Genomic DNA, 19,389 nt, shown 5'->3' with positions numbered 1-19,389 from the left:
AGGGAGGGATTTCGTTTTAGTCCAATCAGCAAGTTTGTTTACATTTTCCGTAACCCACCATTTTACATGAAGTATTGAAAATTTAGGCATTCTGATTGGCTTTGCTTGAAAAATGTAAACAAATATGCGATTACTTCAAAACGAAATTCCGCCTAGTTGGTATTGCATCTAAATACCATGCATAAACGTTTGACGCCGAGGGCGGCGCACAAACCAAGTTCGCATACCGCCATTTGCAGTTGAATTTGCGGCTTGCATTCGAACGCGTTGTTCCATTGTTTAAAACGGTGCGTTGATTGGTTAGCAGCGCCTTGCATGGGGCTGAAATTAAATGATCAATACATTTCCTAGGTTATGTCATTTCTATAGCAATGCCATACCTAGGAAATTAATTACTGAATTTAAAAACTGTTGTGATAAAGTTTGATAAAGTTTAGCAAAGCGTCACCATATTCCAACTAGCGTATAAATAAATTCATGATGCACTCTCACTCGCCCATCAAAAGTTAATTTTAGCCCTTAGAAACAAGGCGTTGCTAACCAATCAACGCACCGTTTCAACAATGGAACAACGCGTTTGAAATGCAAGCCGCAAGCTCAACTGCAAATGACGGTACATCAATTATATACATTTGGCTCAAAATCGCAGTTTCAGCCAAACGTTACATGAGTATACCAAAAGTGGTGTTTTCATTTTTTATATGATGGAAGCACAGGTATAGCTGAGTGATACAAACGTATATATCAATTACATAGGATCGTATTTAATATGGATAATAACTTGCGTTTTGTTAAATTTTGTTTTGTTAACATGGTAACAATGTCGCCTATTGTAATGAACATACTACATGTATGCAATTGAGCGAACATTTCTGAGGTAATATAGCAGCACTTATCACAGGAAACATTAAGTATAAAATCTACAGCCATATATTAAAATATACTACTTGATATAGCTCGATATTTAAGTGGCGGCAAAACATATATGATATATATATGGTATATGTATGATAGTTTTTGGTAAATATTTAAATCATAGTCTATAATATCAAGGAGAATAAATTGGAATTGAAACAGATGAAATCGGCATGAATGATGAATTGAAACAAGTGAACTCTATGTAAACTGGAATGATACCTCGATGGCCATCTTTGAAGCCAATTTTAAGCCGTATTGGGTACCATTGCGAATCCATTTCTATATTGCTTTTGTTTTCCACCATGACATCATCCAGAATATAGGGCGCAAACCACGTAACCATATTTAATTGGTCAAATATGAGCAACCTATTAAACAATTGGTCAAAATGACCATTTGACGACCCTGGTTGCAACAAAACGAAATGGTTGTCTTAACCAACCATTTTTTACAGTGTGTACAGGATTTTTATCGCTTAACTCATATCTTATATCATAACTCACTCTTATCTAGGATTATAGATTGACCCGTTTACGCCAAGAAACGAATAATTGTGCAATTTATTTTATATTATTTTATTTTAATTCGAATACTATAAACGTATTATTTGAATCACAGAATAGTGAATTTTGAAGCTCTTCTAAGAATTTTTCGGAATCTTAGACAATTTTTTAAATTTCAGTCGGGTATTGCATAGTCGTAGGTTATTTCTGAATCCGGTTCGGGCGCATGAAAGGTCGGTTGAGGTTCTGAGTAGACAATCTCGTCAACATTGGCCTCATATAAAGTACATTCAGTTGATGCCGCGTCAACTGGTGTCTCATATTCGTCAGATTGCACTTCCTGGGATATCTTTGCTTTGCCGCTTGTGTAATAAACTGGGTTTGAAGTTTCAGCATGTTGGAGTGATACGTAGTCGTCGTCGATTTCTGTACAAAATGAAATTGTGTCAAAGCACTAAGTAATTGATTGCTGGGATTGTAAACTAATAAGTTGCTACGTAGGTTGTTGTATCAGTATTTCATTAGAATTCTTTCAAGGTGATCTGAAATTGCAGGAATGGAATGGAATGGAGCATAATATATCTTGAAATGTACTTTACTTCGGTTTCAAATTTATGTCAGAGTTATAGTTCTTTATATAACTAATTTCGCCTAGTTTCATGAAGAACGACACAGGTTAATATAATTAATCGAATAACTACAGAATGGATTTCTATTTCGACAACCGTTCTGAAAGCTATAATGGCTAAAATATCAGCGCTAGTTCAGCCGGGTTAGCGCGCTTTATCATTTAGTACAAAAGTGAATGGTCTTCCGCCAAACTTCTTGTTAACTGAAAGAGTCATCATGTCTTGTAGAGATGTACTTCAGTATAAAATATAACTCACCATTTGTAGTTTCATTCGTTTCTTTTGTTCCACGTCTATAAAAGAGTGTTCTTATGTCAATTGTCATTTTTGAAAGCTGTATAGTAAAATTTTGGCGCGTAGCCAATGACGTATATCCCATATTGCTAAACGAGCAAATTACACCCGCAATTTCCACGCCAATCCACGATTATGGAAAAATTGTGTTACTCGAAATTTTTTTATAAAAGGGAATCGAGGTTCTTGGAAGGAAGAAGGATATTTTTTCTGGCCTATTATTTCATAGTCGTTTTTCTGTTCAGTCTAGCTCTGTATTGGTGCTTTTCTACGCCCAAAATGTTTCTTTAGCGCACTTGCTTGACTCTGCCACGAAATCAAGGACGTGATTATCAAACGTGCCATATCTATCGAGTTAATCGGTGCTTATAGTATATATAGTTACCTTTTTCGTTTAAAAACAACATACAGAACGATTGCAGCCAACAGCAGCGCTGCGATAATGCAAACAACGATTACAATCACCAACGTCGATGAATCGCTTTTGCTTTGATTTTTTTCAGCGTAGGCTGACATGGTGGTTGAGGAAATATCCTTCTAAATTTACAAATGATGATATTCTGTTCTATGATTCTAAAACAAAGTTTCCCTTTCATCAACAAGTTATTAAGGGTGCCGAAAGGATGGGGAAATAATTAGCAGCACTGGAAGAGGAGAAAAGCTAGAAAATTGCGATCAACTTCCTGATTTCTTTCTGCATGTTCTATGATTCTAAAACAAAGTCTCCCTTTCATCAACAAGTTATTAAGGGTGCCGAAAACATTGGGAAATAATAGCAGCACTGGAAGAAGAGAAAAGCTAGAAAATTGTGATCAACTTCCTGATTTCCCTCTGCATGCCATGCATGTATGCGGCTATATCTCGCGATCGTTCTCTTTGAGACTGATGCTCTACACGAGTGCATAGACGTACTGTGGATAATGTAGACATCGTTTTCCCTTTTATACCTCTACTTTGTACAGTTTGACTCGTCGTTGGTGTAGTCGATAACTATTTGAAAAGTAATTAAATGTATACGAATTCGTCCACAACAAGGTTTTCTTAAACAGGAATATATAGCGGTTGTGGTTTAGTTACAGTAATATATAAGGAAGGGAAATCAGTATTATGATCGTGATTCGCTTATATCAGTGCAAAGTTAGTATAAATTTACACGCATTATACTGTTAGGTTACACATTAGGTTAATTAAATTTCTTGTTCAAAAATAATTCAATGATATATAGGTAAACAGTGCTAACATACTAACTCTAAAGCAACTACGACAGAGTTTTGATAAATCGTTCATCAATATATACATAATATATATGCGAAAAGTACTGGATTCAACAACATAAATACACATATGCGAATAAATTGCCTGGAGACAAACTACTACGATAACAAATAATACCATTGCTTGTACTTACTTTGACAGAAGAGAAATCTGAAAAGGGAAAGGGTTGAGTTACAGCAGAGATAGACTTACAGAAGACAGCCGTTATCACTTCCTTAAACAAAAACTATATAAGGAATGTCCATACCGGCCCATTTGCATAGAATATGGTTAAACTGTATGTAGTTCCTCGTGTGTGTTCTTATGAGAGATGTTCATGCACCTACGTAGAATATATATTATACGACCTGATTAAATCATTATTTTTGGCATTTTACTCGATGCAGGCAAATTCTAGAGGTTCAAAGGGTCTTAATTTCGAGTGAAATTATACACACTTCAAATTCAAGCCAGGAACAGTTGATAGAAAACTGAGTCAACTATCGGTTACCCTCACTTATTCCCGGCATTGCCATCATATGTACATTAAACACGTTTGCTTTTTTCAGCTGCATGCATCTGTAGCTCAGTGGCAAGAGCATTCCACCGGCATCGCCAAAGCGTAGGTTCGATTCCTGCCGGAGGACCGATAGTTGACTTACCTTTAAATTCCCCCGAAAACTTCACTAAAACGCAATGCGTTTCATTCCCTCCTTGTTCTGTGGGAGTCAACTGATCGGTGGAAGATCGTTCATCATTTTTACTTCTACAACCAATATATATTTTGATAATATGTCCTCGAAGATGATGCGCAGCAGTCAGATTCACCTGGTGAAAGCAGTTTCGAAATTCACTTCAGGTTAATTTTTCTGATATATTTGCTGAAAACCAATAAATTCTGTAAGCAGGCATGGCAATGATACCGTAAGTAATGAGCCTCAACCAAAATCTTCTTTTTGAAATAAACGAAACAATGACTTTGTACAGACCACTCCCATTTCTAGCAAGCTTGCAAACAATGGAACAGTATTTTAATTTTTCCAATTCCTGTTTCCTATTAATCTGTTAATATATATTGCGTTGTACGAAACTGTGCGTTTTTTGCATCTTTGTTCATACTAACATGGCCATACCGGCTGATAATTATCAGGAGGTTATAGAAAAGACTATTTGTTTCCCTATAAAAACAGAAAACTGCAATATATAATATAAAGGATTATTCCAAGGCGTCGAAAATTGTATTAAACATGCACCATGAAGATATCTGCACAAAAGCGTTGCGATTATTCTCTTTACTATGAAGACTACAGTCCACGACTACTTGAAATAAATACATGCAGCAATGATTGCTGCATGGTTATTTCAAACCCAGCAAATAATGTCCTGAGCCAGCCAGACTAACGTTAATATAATGAAATGACTCAAATGAGTTGACAGAAAACATTTCTATTATTCGGTAAGAAAATAGTAAAAGTGAAGTAAACATTGCCCGTTATTCTGCTGCATTATTAAAATTCAAATTTTACTTTAAAAACCTTTTTAAATGTTCAGTTCATGGGTATTAGCTTTTCATAAACGGATATATGTTTTTGCAAAATGACATACCAAGCTATTATTTGTGAAAATGAGCTTCATCCTTACAGCAAATACCGGAATAAACAAAATTGATACCTACCTTTTTAAAACAAATAGGCTTACGCATAAAGATTAGTTTAATTTATATCCTGAGCCAAAGAAAATTTTAATGTATACGAGATGATAACCGCTGATTCTGTCTCGAAATATTTACCTTTAGGGTGATTGTTTCCGAGTTCCGTTTCACAATCTGGAACGACCTTATGTCGAGAATTCGTTTTGGAATGTAATGCCATCGACTGTAATTAAGAAACTCCGTTTTATCCAAATCGATATAGCAATAACCATTATTTGAAACTTCTATAGGAGCTGAAATGTGTTTTTCTAGTTCGCAGTAATTTTGGAAGTATTTGCAATTGTTCAGTGTTTCTCTCTTGATTATAAACATCCTTGACCCGTCCAAGTATTTGTAGCAACCTATTTAAAACAAAAAATTAATAATGCAAATTTCCTGATGATTTTCATTGCATGATCTGTTATATTCAGGTAGCTGGTTACCAGTCTCCATTCTTTCAAATTTCGCGCATGCTCATAACTAACTAAACCACCCAACGTCCATGGCATAAAGTTTACACAGCTTTGGTTTCCGCTATGTTCTGTCACACTACCCGGATATAATTCCAAATCTCCCAGCAAAATTAGGCCTAGGTTATACGTCGCATTTTGGTCGCGTCGAATGCAATCCAAACAATAGATAATGAGATGATAAACCTCGTCAAGCTTCGTTACCACCTCATTATCTATATTGTTCAAATTGCGTTCGACGCGACCAAAATGCGATGTTTAATCTAGGCCTTAGTACCTTCGCACGCCGCTCCGGGCCGCGCCGGCTTGGAGAAGATGTTATCGTTCTGCGCCAACCAAGGTGGCGAAAATATTCTGCGCTCCTAAAGCTTGATGTAATGTAAAAACAAACAGTAAGGTTCTCCATAGAAAATTTGCGGCTAAATTAAACCAAAATTAGGGTTCAAATGGTCTGTAAATTTCAAAAAATATCTGAGTTCGCCACCCCTTAAAGCGCCCCTCATTTATGTATTAGATTATTCGACGTTTTACGAAAACAAAAACAGTGAAGTTGCCAACATGAGGTACAGCCCATAATCCTTTTGCACGGTGCTAGTATGCATTGCAAGTTGCAAGAAAAATTATACTGTGTAACACCACAGAGGAAATAATAGATACAGCCCGATAGATCTAACTAGTGTACCCACTTTTTCAGTGCGCGTGCCCGGCAAGTGCTTTTAATTACTGTGCGCAAGCTAGTTGGATCTCTGTATCTATATTACATACTCTGCCGTAACATGGACTTTAAAAATTTCGCTCTCACCGTGATATGCCGACACAGAAGAACAGAGTGGTTGTTTAGTCGAATAACGTTTCCATTGGCTGAATATGCCAGTTCCACGAAAGACAATCACATAAAAAAGGACATTCCCATAGTTGAGATACCGTGGTTGTTTTAGATATCTTAGGCGAACAAGACCTTTTTCTTTCAAGCATGTCCATACTTGTCTCGAATCGGATGCATTACATTTAGTTAGCCTCACTTTAGGATACCATTTAAAAACTGGTATATTCGAAGTTTGAAGGCATTTTAAAGTGTACACATTTAAAAGTTGTCCATGCTTAGTCCAAATCCAGTGTTGATTAGTATTGTTTAAGTCACATGTATCGGCTGTGGTAACACTTACGGCATCAAAATATGGTACCAAGCAATTATTCAGTGTGTCCATAAAACGGTTCGCTAAAAACGATTGGCTATCATCTGTGGAGGAAATTAAGACAGAGATTTAGTAAAACCTTCATGTAGAACAAGGCCTTCGCTCTTATATATAGTATGATTACCATAGAGCCTGTTTTTCCGAGTTTCCCAGAATTAATATTGATCAAAATCCCAGTATAAATATTGATCAAAATATTACGGCCACTGACGGACAATTACAGGCTAAAAATGCTTGTTGACCGATAAATTTTTCAGCTTGCTGGTCAGTTTGATTGACATCATCAATTCGCTTGGCCCAACTGTATTTACACCTAAATCCTGCATTTGAACAAGGTTACCTCAATATACGATATCCTGTGGGGAGCTAAGGCCCCGCGTCCACACGATGCCGGAAGAATTTGAAAGCGTTTTCGAATCGGGCGAAACATTCATGTTGAAAAGACATGGCTGGAAGTTCGGGCTTATAGATGGGTGGGGCCTTATAGAATCCTAAAACAGGTTGGGATTGACTATCATATTGTTTCAAAGGAAGGGAAAGTAATGGTCGTTCACCGTGACCAGTTAAAGCGCAGTTTTATCCCATTTCAAGTAGGTGAGTTCAAGGTGGTTGATGTTACACCCCAACAAGACGGAATTGACGGATTCCCACGTGTTCGACCTGCCAGACTCAGACAACACATTAATCCGTCACTAAGATACGGAATTGATTTGAAAGCATGTCCTCGGGACGAGAACATAAGGAGGAGGGTGGTATAATTACGCAATTAATATAAACAAAACCACGCGCCGGGGATTGTTACCTGTGTATAAACGTGCGCAGGAATTATTGGCATTGCGGTACCGCAATTATTGCATTGACTAGACTTGATTAGACCATAATACCAATTACCACGGCATCTTATATTACCTGCATTATATTACATGCACGTACCTGTACCAGGCTTGCCTAGCTTTGCCCTGTGTGATCGCGTATTTTGATAAGTGATCACCATTAGTATTTAGTGTAAGTAATCATCTTTGTGATTATACTGATTTTACAGTGGACATTATTAGAAATAGTTAAATTTATGTAACATCACTAGGGACCTAGCCTCAAAAGCCTAACTAGGTTTCTAGTAGGTCTCTAGCCTAACATTATTATAAAATCATATGTAATATTTAATTATAAAACTGTACATAGGGGAATAATAATAATAAAAAAATTATAAGCGGGAGATGGCGAATCGAAACTTTCATGGTGTCTGATAAACGTATAGATTCGCCGTCTATAGTTGTATTTAATTAATTTCCATAAATTAACCGAGGTGTATATGCTTGCAAAATAAAACTAAAGGTTTTGGTTCGTCGAATCGACAATACGCCCTTATTACTACGCAGCACGACTGGATATTGGTATATCGTATTTATTGTCACAAATAATATTGTGCGCAAACACAATTCGATTTCTGTGCCAATATCCTCGTGTTGATTCACATAAACAAATACAGTCACAGGTTAGCATTAACGTCTACTTTTTCTACAGTCCGGTTTAGATCCTCATGTTAGCAGTTTAACTTGTATCAATTGCCGTACTTCTAATCATGTCCATGCAGGTACCCCAATTTTAAGCCTACGTAATTAAATGTCAATCAAATGTAAATCACTAGTAATAGAATATATAAATTAGTAATCGGTCTAAAGTATGTGTTCATCACAACAGGTTTTATAGTTATCGTAAATAAAATGTAATACAGTCATTTAATTTGTATAATTATTACAAAGTAATATAGAATTTAGCCACGTATACGTATAGGTCAAGCCTGGTACAGGTACGTGCATGTAATATAATGCAGGTAATATAAGATGCCGTGGTAATTGGTATTATTGTCTAATCAAGTCTAGTCAATGCAATATTTGCAGGAAATGTCGGGCTTATAAAGACTTTTAATCAAGTATTTATAGTTATATTTTGATTTTAGGGGGTAGCCTCATGTTATGCGGCATAATACTTCCGCAATCGATGAGCATCTGGAATTACAGACAAAAACTTTTATATATGCATGCTTTATTGACTTTCTACTTCCGTATGTAAAGGAAAATGATATAGTGACATTTTGTTGAAAGCTTTTTCTACCTGTTTAACTCCTGTTAAGTTTTAAGTCTTAACGAATATCTTATTTGTACATGTGTCCTTGAACTGATGTTGACCTTTTGAAATCAAGTCCTCATTCCATGCTGGTGATTCGTCCTAACACGGATACATGTTAAATATTATTAGGCTAGAATAAACTCACCTAGCGATAACGAAAGCCTCTCATTCCTGACGCATTTAGCGCCATAAAACGTTGGGTATTTGGCATCGCAATGGCATTCAAAGCAATTATTAGCTGCTGTACAAGAAGCCCCAAAAGAGCAACTCTTTATACAAATACCGCTCTCGCAACCAGGATTCGTATATCTGTCTACGCTTCCGCGAGTTATATTAAAGTGAATTTTCCCATATGCTGAAGCCAACAATGAACTGATGTACCATGTCATAGCAAATCGTGCAGACATGGCTTTCACAGTAAATAGCATAATAGCTACCAATATTGATATTCTTATTCGAAAGGCAGCCAGCCGTCTCGTTGACTATACAAGAGCGATAGGGGTAAGAAGGGACATAGGGATACAAGGAACTGGAACTTGCAACGGTATGAGGAATATCGTATATTATGAAAACACTGCATACCGCTATAGCGATAATATTTAACGTAAGCGATTGACGAAGAAATCTTATCTAATGCCACCTTATATGACATTTCTACGCGCAAAGGCAAGTCATACATACATAGCGAATTTTTGCATGTCGGTTCTTTAGATTAAAAACACATGTAAGTATATAAGTAGCTACTATGTCTGTATCCTACACAATCAAAACTTGGACCATCAACAGTATGGTAGGTATTTAATTTAATAAATTACTTTTTCACTATCAAAAAATAAACGTATCAATTTTCAACTGTAAATTGCGGCTGTGACCTGGTCGTTGCAAGTAATTCGATATTCGAATAATACATGATTGCTTTCAATATATACAAAACGTGGTTGTTTATTATAATTTGCATGGTGTATGCAGAACTAAATTACACGGTGTAGAAATATAATAATTTATGGCTTTATGTATAATTTTTATATCTATAAATATTCGCATATATGAATTTTTACATACGTCTGGGAACACGTGATCTGATCTTATCTTCACAATCAAAGTGAACTTTTAGATTTATCCTACATTAGATATCAGTTATTATACTTTTTTAGGGTTACTTTTAAGGTATACTGTTTAAAGTTACTTCTGTGCTCAGTTTTACTCAATGCTAGGTGACGATTTGCGAAGCGAATGCTCAGCAACCTAATTCACCCTCACCAGTTCCACCAATAGCGTTCTCGCGGAAGTATTCTCAAGTAGGCTTCGTTTAAGATTGCAAACCATAGGCATATCTTATCAACCACTCGGTAAATTCGGGAAACTGAACACTTGCAAATTCGTGAATCTTAAGAAACGCCGGAAAGTATATTTGCCTCTCGCGATGCAACGAGCCCTCCACGATTGCCTGCGAGGCCTCCTCGGAAGATAGCCGAGTCCATCCATTCTTGCCAGCCACAGGGTTACCTTCGCTTGCTCTGAGTGCATTTTCAGTCTCGATTGCCCCTAGTACAGCTAAGCTTATAGACATTTCATTTTTTTCCAACGCTAAGTCTTGCCTTAATGCGTTGAAAAATCCATGAAGTGCATGCTTATTGGAGCAATAGAGAGCAAAGTAAGGATATGTCACCACGCCTAGTCCTGATGAGATAACCAGAAGACGACCGCGCGATGCCTTGAGGCTTGGTAAGAACAAGGTTGCAAGGTCTATGTAGCTTAGGACGTTGACATCAAATGCTCTCTCAATATCACTAAAGTTTCTGTTTGCTTGCCAGAGTTTTACTTCGTACACAACATGGTTTAAAACCAATACATCTACTTGCTGGAAGCGTTTTAATGATTCCTATATGAAATGAAAATTGGTTAACTTGGTTAAAAATGAAAAAGGTTAACTTTGGCCAATTTTTAATTATTTATATGGGCCGGAATATACAGTTAAAAATTAACCGACATTGTTGCACGCGGAAGATACCATATCCACTGATAACCCTATTCTATTCAGTTGTCGCACGACTTGAAATAACCCTCATTTTTATGAAAACGATAGTTGAAATTGTTGTAGTGGAGTGAACGTGGGTGGATTTTTAAATGGTTTACATGCGCGTCATCGTTTCCATATCGTTTTCAAAAGTTACTCAGCAAAGCCATCAACACGTATCTGCTTAGCCAGTGTGTTCAAATTCTTCCACTCTGAAAATCGTTTTTTAGATTCGTCTGTTATCAGTGCCGCGAAAATGCCGGATACGTGTAGACGGAATTTTAACCCTAAAATATTCCTTTTTAGATTCTTACGCATCGTGTGGGCGGGGCTAAGCTTAATTGAATTGAAATCACACTATTTCTTTTATATTATAACTTAATAAAAAGATTTTGTGCAATTTTTTTAAATCCACTCAAAATACAAATTCTCAATACACTACTTCACTTCTCCATAGTTAATACTTGTCGAATCGGTTATAGGAACACGCTTCTCGACCAATGAGCAAACGCGTAGTAGTAATGTTAATTAATGTTATTAATATAGCTATAGAAATAGAAAGGAGAATCAGAAATAATTAGTGGAAATTTTCCACGTTATTTCGAGTTCTTCCAAACTGCCACAAATGTTATGCCTTGCTACAAAGACAGGAAAAAAATTTTTCTATTTCTTTTATGAATATAACTCAATAAAAAGATTTTGTGCAAATATTATAATTCGATTAAATTACAAATTCTCATTACATCGCTTCGCTTGTCAAGATCGATGGGAAAATTCCCGTGTTTCTATACAGTTATAGAAACACGCTTCTCGACCAATCAGCGCGCGCGTACTATAAATGTTTTATTATAAAAATATTTATGCATGCCTCACGAACATCAACATTCATTTTATATTGCGTAAACTAATTTCATTGATGTAATCGATGCATTTATCATTCTTAACATTATTGCCATTAAATTGGATGATTAGTTGGGAAATCGTTTCTTCAAATTCATCATTTGTGAACTGTTAATCTGTGTCAAAACATATCAACAACTAAACGGACACTATATCACCTGCGACGTGGCTATACCATATTGTTCAAAAAGGCTGATTTACTAATAAACCGTATGTCGTGCGTAGTTTTCTGTTTTCTTTGTTTTTTTAACAGCACACATAAGTATGCTGTGACCGTATTAAGCTTATTTATAGTTAATCTAGCCATCCTAAATAATGTTTCATTCGCCCTGCCTGAAACATTTAGGGGGAAAGACGTGACTATTCGTCGAAGAAAATGATTTGGTGAAATTTTGACAATATCTCACGGAATCTGTTAATATATATATGTATAATTTTTTATCTTTACAAGCCTATAAAGCTTTTTGTTATAGTGAAGAGAGCTTTGCCGGAAGGAATTTTTCAATAAACGGAAAGCAATTGAACTAATTTGACAATCAAATTAGTACTGCAAGCTTAGGTTTATATACAAATGCTAAATGTGTTAAAGAACTGCGTATAAATCGTTTAAATAAAGAAAATTGTATTGTTGTAACTTCCCAAGTTGTGAGGTGTACGTGGATGATTTGCGTCAGTCCGTGCTTCGTTGAGTGCACTTGTAACCACAGCAAGCAGAAAATTTGAGAGGATACAAAATAAAACAAATTCCGAAAATAGACATATTGTCTTGTATATATCAGATATTTAAGTTAAAACAACTTCGGGCTCGTCAGACAACATAAAACTTTCAATTAACGACTTGTAAGTTTAATTGTTTGAAGATGTCTTTGAAATGAAGACAATATCACACACTCTGTATGTACACTCTTGTTTTATCTTAAATATGAAGAACACAAGATGTATATTTTCGCAATTTGTTTTATTTTGTATTGAGTGCACTCTGTGTAGATTTTTCGTGTGCACTTTAAATGTATTTCGATTGATAATTTATCAAAAATATTTGGTATTAGATCTTTCAGATTAGCTTCAGCAGTATATTGCTCTTTTTAGAGCAAAAATCAGCCTTAAAATAAGCAGCCCTTCTAGGTCTTAGAATTAGTTGCGGAAGTGGCAGAATTTTGTGAATTTTGTTCAAACACACCCTTGCATACTTTCATGCGGTATCACTGAAGCTACATAAAGCGGTGTATTTCAAACCATACGTGGGTAAATCAATTTTGTGTAGATCAATTCAAGATTTAGTGGTAGTCTACTCGATGTGGGATCAATTCTAAAGGGTCAAACGGTCTTAATTTCGAATGGAAATAATCCACAACTCAAATTCAAGCTAGGAACAGTCATAAAAATTTAATGTGTCAACTATCTTATCGGTCGTTCGGCATGGAGTGATCGTACCTACGCTTTTTCGATGCCGGCACAAAGCTCTTGCCACTGAGCTACAGAGGTAGTTGACAAGGACGAGCTATGATTTCCACTGGAAATAGAGCAAAGAAAAATCGCCCGAATTTTTGAATTATACAATGTGCCCGAATTTTAACTTTTACCACATTTGTAACAAAAAAAACTTGACAAAGCGCCGGATTTGCTAGAAGAAAGTGTAACAAAAAATGGCCAAATAGAATACACATATGTGATGTATATATTACAAAATTTGATTTTAGAAATTTTGTTTATATATGTAACTCTTTTTCGTTTTGCCCGAATTTTCGACTGAGCTTTGCCCGAATATCTTGATTCTCGAGATTTTGGGGAGGACCCGTTGATCCCGAATGTGAAGCGTGCGATCAATGAGTATAGCGTGCGATATAATAACTAGCGCGTGATTCGGCCTGCAGGTATTCCATGACGAAAGGGCGAGTTGGGTGGCTTTTATCTAGCATACTTACTTTGAGGAGGTCTCTACTATCAATTCCACCTCCATGTAAGTCCGCGGTCATGTAGGTAGCTGAGGCTGCTCCAAGTCGGATACAATTTTCCACCACACGTCTTAACGCCAATTCTCTCCGAGCCACAACCAAAACGTTAGCACCTTGTTCACAAAATCTGTACGCTATTTGCTCGCCAATACCGGCAGAACCACCACAGATAACGACGTTTTTTCCACGAAACGTTTCTGAAACGTCAGCACGTTTCCTAATCCAGTGCCAGGTTAATACTGCGAGAAAAAAGGACAGGAATTTCCAGCCTACTTTAATCATTGTTAGTTCAAAAAAACACGACAAACTCTTGAATTGTGGTAGCGATGTATTGCGTGTGGCACTTTATATTTTAACAGGTTGCGTGGGCGAAGTGCTGAATACGTCAGAAATTGGGTTGGCACAGCGTGCGGCTAATTTGTTTGTGAAAAGGAACGTAATTCGTCTCACGCCTTATTTCGTCTCACTAAATTAGGTTATACGAAAGGCGATTTAGGACAATACGGCCGGAATAGGTGGATATTAACTGTTTAGCGTTGTCACTATATCTTTGCATTTATTGGGAAAGGCAAGAGAAATAAAGAAAGTTTGTAAACTGGCTTTTAGAGTGTCTTATTCTCACTTTAATACTTCCCTTCTTTGTTACCATTGCTGTAACTGCTTTATGATTAAAACAACTAAACTAATTCTTGGCAATGACAATGAGTCTTTTACGCACAGTTAAAGGAAGGCAAACGTTAGAAACGACAACTGCAAGAGGTCTTTGTGTCCAAAAGAATTCCGTTTACGTAGGATATTTTACGTAAAATCGTTCTTATTTTAACCATATACACTGCTTTGATGAGAAAATACGTATTCTCAGACACCCACCAGCATCACGTTCGAACAATATATAGGACCTAACTCCACACCTTCCGTGGTACCAGTAGCTTCTTTTATTCAAGTTTCATGGGTTCAAGTAGGTTAAGTGCCTGTTTAAAACGTGTCATACTCGCTCATACTCCACGCATAATTCCACGTCAGATGTTCGCGATTCCGCGTCATAATTCGCATGGTAAATTTTTAATACTTTCTCGGCCATAATTTGTACCCGTAGTTACTTTATGGTTTAACATAATCAACAGTTTTCTAAAGAATTAAGATATCTGACACTTGTTTTGACAGTACGAAATATATCCTGCCGTTTTTTATGTACGGGTATCTGCATGTTTATAGGTTTGTTTGTATCGGAGCATATGCTATATTATATTACCCCATATTATTAAGATATTCAGTATATATATATATATATATGCAGAAAATGTTATATTAGGCGGGTATATAGGCTATCCAGAGTTGAGGATATAGCATTTTCTATATGCCACATGCTTTGTATTATTGTAAACAACTTGTCAAAGTTTCGTGTCTGTTAACCCCTATACCACAGTAAATTTTTTGGCACGGCACGGCTAAAATGGCACGTGTACCCATTTTTATACAATACAAAGGCCGGGTACAGATGAAATGGGAACGGGTACCTATTTTAGCTGTGTTGTGTCGATAAATCGAGTGTAGTGTATAAACGGGGCTTAAGGGGCGGGAACTTAAGGTACTGTGTTTATATGACTAATATATGAGAGCATTTCATCCCGCTTGCCGGGATAGAGATTATTTACAACGCCTTTAATTAATTGGCTTTGCGTTCAAAGTTAATTCATATCACATTAGTATTAGCATCTATTAAAGTACGTTGCCACCGTTGTTCGTTTTTAGCCTTGTCAAACTATAAAAGAAACGCTGAGAAACATCAAAACGTATAAAAATTGGTTCTACCTCGGCAACCGGGCCAGCCCGCTTGGAGTGTTTATATGAAAATATTTTTATCCCGCTAAGGGGGATCTCGCCAAGCGGACTAGCTTGCTTGTTCATATAAACGCACATAAGCTTTTATTAGGAATTGTATTCATAGCAAGATCTCGCTAGCTGGGCTGTCCCGCTAAAACGATCCCATGGTAGCCGTGTGCTTGTTTGGTTTCAAAAATACTTACTTTATATATGTGAACACCGTCTAAAAATATTAATAAACAACGCATACATTCAACTAACCACACTCTTCACCCTGTGGTCTCATCTTTAGATTTCTACTTCCACATTCATGCTATTGTACGTTGTAACGTCTTTTACCGATAACCCTAAACATTATGCATATTCAATTTTTTCTATCGAGTAGGCGTTTCCTGCAATTCTTAACAAAGCTGTCCACATCCGTATCCTCACGTTCTATATATCGCCTATGGTTGATGTACATGTCAGCTCGTTTTACCATTTTGGCTAGCAGAAGGTGTAGTTTACAGAGCGAATTTGTTGAATTTCAGTCCAAATGCTGTCATTCTTTGCGCGCAGTTCTTTATACGACGTTGTACTGCCTTTTTAATTAGGCTATGTAATGGCGGCGAGATCAAAATACCAAATCGTCGTTGCTGTTTTTCATTGATGGAAAATCGGATGCCTTGTGGCAATTTCGACAACGTAGGAACCATGCTGGCTTAGGTAACGCAGGCCATAATTAAATGTGTAGTTGTGGGAGGCCTATAGTAAATCGGAACTTCCTGTTAACTGAGTATAATGCGGAAAATTATGAGATTATATCAGTAGGAATTTGAAAGTATTTTATATGTAGCCTATATATGGCGCGCCAAGATATTGTAATATCATCTCTTGGTCATATAACGATTATATAGGTAATTTCAAATATATTTTTCTGGGTCGAAATTTTCATACTAAACGAAACAGTCAAGCAGAGGTACATATAGAAACAGAAATATATGACGTGAAACAATATTATAAACTGGAAGAACAAAATATAGATAAGGATGCATGGAAAATGAAAATATAAAGCTAATATTCCCAAATAAAAATGTAAGCAGCTACCTCATTTGAAGGCGTGCCATGAATGCCTATATGTGTAATAGTGCTCCTTTTCACCGGATGTGGTCAATATTTATGCCCTCTGATTGGTTAATGAAAATGTAAACAAATTTGCTGATCACGCCGCTCACGCACTAGTCGCTTATGCAAATATTAGAAGTCAATCAAGCAACAGAAGTATGCAACGTTTATCAAATCGAGAGAGAGAAAAGGTTTAACTGGTATAAACACAATGCTATTCACATGTGTGTATCATATTGTTAATATCGTTTATTATCACTATAATTGTTATAGCTATGTCCTTCGCCTTCGGCCATATTTTGAAGGTTACGCCTATTGTTATTAACTTTTGTATGTAACTGTATATTATGATATTATCTATACATAATTGACCACGTGATTATTTTAGTCATTTAATTTATAAAGCTCAGTCTAATTTCTTGAACGAATGCATGGTAGAAATGAATGTCGGAAATTTTTGAACACAAGAAGGCCGTAACTTATTTAAATCAACAAAAGGAGAGTTTCTGCTGGAATTTTGGTGCACGCTATAGATGGAATTGTAATTCGTGTTATTTAAGACGTGATGCGTGCTTGAGTTTTTTGAAGGCGGGGTGTTTTGGTGATATACGAATTTCATATAGTTTGGGTGATATACAAATCTTATGTAGGCGGGTGTATCATGTAGGCGGGCGTGGTGTGGGTGATATACAACATCTCAGGAATGCGATATTTTGGTTAGCTACACTTCTAATACATACATGCATTGCAATACACCCTTAGTTAGGGGTTGCCTCCCATATGCATGCAGGACGGTGCATTTTTTCTATGGTTAGATACTGTTAATATATATTGAACAGTTCATATATATATATATATATATATATATATATATATATATATATATATATATATATATATATATATATATATATATATATATTAATATATATATATATATCCCACAGTGACGAAATGAGTCTACATTACAGTCACAAAACGTTTATTCATTGTTGTAACATATCGTCACACTTCGATATCTTACTGTTTCCTGGGAGCCGCAATTTGACCCGGACATTTTAATTTTTTATAAATTCCGCCTCGCACGCGAATGAAAACATCCACTTCTATCATCACGTAATTTGTGCTGAATATGCCAGCTAATTTTATCTAAAATCGGAACAACCTTAGATAAAAAGACAGGTGAGCCAGTGCAGTGGGTTTTGACAATATGTATGCAGTATTGGCTCAGTCACTAAAAATCATTATTCACGCTTTAGTAGGAATATGATAAAATAGCAAGTGTAAGGAATGAAAAACAAAGTAGTTATAAGGAGGTAAGGTGGGCGTACGGGTGTGGGAAAGAGCACGCAGCGCGAAATATCCATCTCAGAATTGAATTTCTTTAGGAGGAACATGATAAAATATAGCAAGTGTAAGGAATGAAAAACAAAGTAGTTATAAGAAGGTATGGTGGGCGTACGGGCGTGGGAAAGAGCACGCAGCGCGAATTATCCATCTCGGAATTGAATTTCATCCGCATTTCAACCATATACTTTTTATCACAATATATATGGGACGACTTTCCTGTTGCACATTTCGTTACGCACATACTACACGTGTACCTCGACATCGTTTTGAGATTTCGAAATCGTGAAAACAAAGGAATGAGGAAAGATTCCGAGAAAAATTGCTTCATAAATTGTGTGTTGCAGTATCATATATATAATATATTCCATATTATAATTATAATGATAATTGTTGCGTGAGGGGTGCATGTATAATTATAATTGTTGCATGTGCTGTAAAATGTCATGTGCTGTAAAATGTCATGTGCTGTGAAATGTCATGTGCTGTGGAATGTTATGTTTGTCGTCCAATGTAAAGAATTACGAAATAATGTTAATCAATATGTCGGTACCCGCATTGGCCGGGCTGCCTATGGTTTAATTTACTAAAATTCACTTCAATTTATCGTGATAATCATTTGGCCCATATATTTCAAAATAAAAAACTAGTCAAAGTTTGCGAATAAATCTTTGGAAAAACAAAACAAAACAAATACGCTTTCGCTCGAGCATAAAATATAGGATTCCGGACCGTGGTCAGATATCGTAAAATTCCGCCCGCTGCTACAGCCAATCAGATTGCAGGAACGGCTAGGGTTCCGCCCGCTGCTGATTTGTAAAAAATAATTGTTTATTATCGGCATGTTCACCTGGAACTGTGGATTTGAGATCTTGATCAGACTGGTAGATCATTAAAATTCAGACAAGAAAGCAGAGGACCTAAAATCGATCCTTGAGGAATTCCGCATATTATTTCATTTCCGGCGGCATGATTGACCCTTTGAATGGCGGCAAAATTGGGAATGTTGTGATTGTTTTCGCAAAAATGTGGAGAACAATGTCTTTCTTATCATTTGTTTTTTCAGATATATTTGCTGAATTTTGATATGAATATGCTTTTTGTACTAAATAACCTCGCACGGCGCTTCGCACAGGCGCGGAAAATATTATATTATTA

At 36.3% G+C, this 19,389-nt stretch overlaps 2 protein-coding genes across 7 annotated transcripts; both read right to left on the bottom strand.

The window, feature by feature from the left end:
* Positions 1 to 1,506: 1,506 nt before the first annotated feature.
* Positions 1,507 to 9,561, bottom strand: LOC114531928. Of its 6 annotated transcripts, none has more exons than XM_028553523.1 (9): positions 9,230 to 9,561; positions 6,561 to 6,998; positions 5,388 to 5,650; positions 4,261 to 4,426; positions 3,753 to 3,769; positions 3,257 to 3,334; positions 2,730 to 2,881; positions 2,309 to 2,343; positions 1,507 to 1,847 (listed from the first exon to the last, which is right to left on the bottom strand). In XM_028553523.1, the coding sequence occupies exons 1-9, from the start codon at positions 9,510 to 9,512 to the stop codon at positions 1,597 to 1,599; spliced, it is 1,683 nt and encodes a 560-aa protein (XP_028409324.1). In that variant the 5' UTR covers positions 9,513 to 9,561; the 3' UTR covers positions 1,507 to 1,596. The 6 variants fall into 6 exon arrangements, 5 of the variants coding, with proteins under 5 accessions (XP_028409324.1, XP_028409326.1, XP_028409325.1 ...); XM_028553527.1 differs by lacking the exon at positions 9,230 to 9,561 and adding an exon at positions 6,036 to 6,126 and having other exon boundaries at positions 1,509 to 1,847; positions 6,561 to 6,616; XM_028553525.1 differs by lacking the exon at positions 6,561 to 6,998.
* An 84-nt stretch (positions 9,562 to 9,645) lies between these two features.
* On the bottom strand, positions 9,646 to 14,650 carry LOC114531929 (hydroxysteroid 11-beta-dehydrogenase 1-like protein B). The gene is made up of 2 exons (XM_028553528.1): positions 13,927 to 14,650; positions 9,646 to 10,966 (listed from the first exon to the last, which is right to left on the bottom strand). Exons 1-2 carry the CDS (start codon positions 14,236 to 14,238, stop codon positions 10,394 to 10,396), a joined length of 885 nt encoding a protein of 294 aa, XP_028409329.1. The 5' UTR covers positions 14,239 to 14,650; the 3' UTR covers positions 9,646 to 10,393.
* Positions 14,651 to 19,389: the final 4,739 nt, after the last annotated feature.

Source organism: Dendronephthya gigantea, unplaced genomic scaffold (assembly GCF_004324835.1).
Source record: "Dendronephthya gigantea isolate DGI-Jeju-01 unplaced genomic scaffold, DenGig_1.0 000076F, whole genome shotgun sequence".
Classification (NCBI taxonomy): Eukaryota; Metazoa; Cnidaria; class Anthozoa; order Malacalcyonacea; family Nephtheidae; genus Dendronephthya; species Dendronephthya gigantea.
The sequence above is the reverse complement of the archived record's forward strand: the minus strand, read 5'-3'. Positions and strand labels throughout refer to the sequence as shown.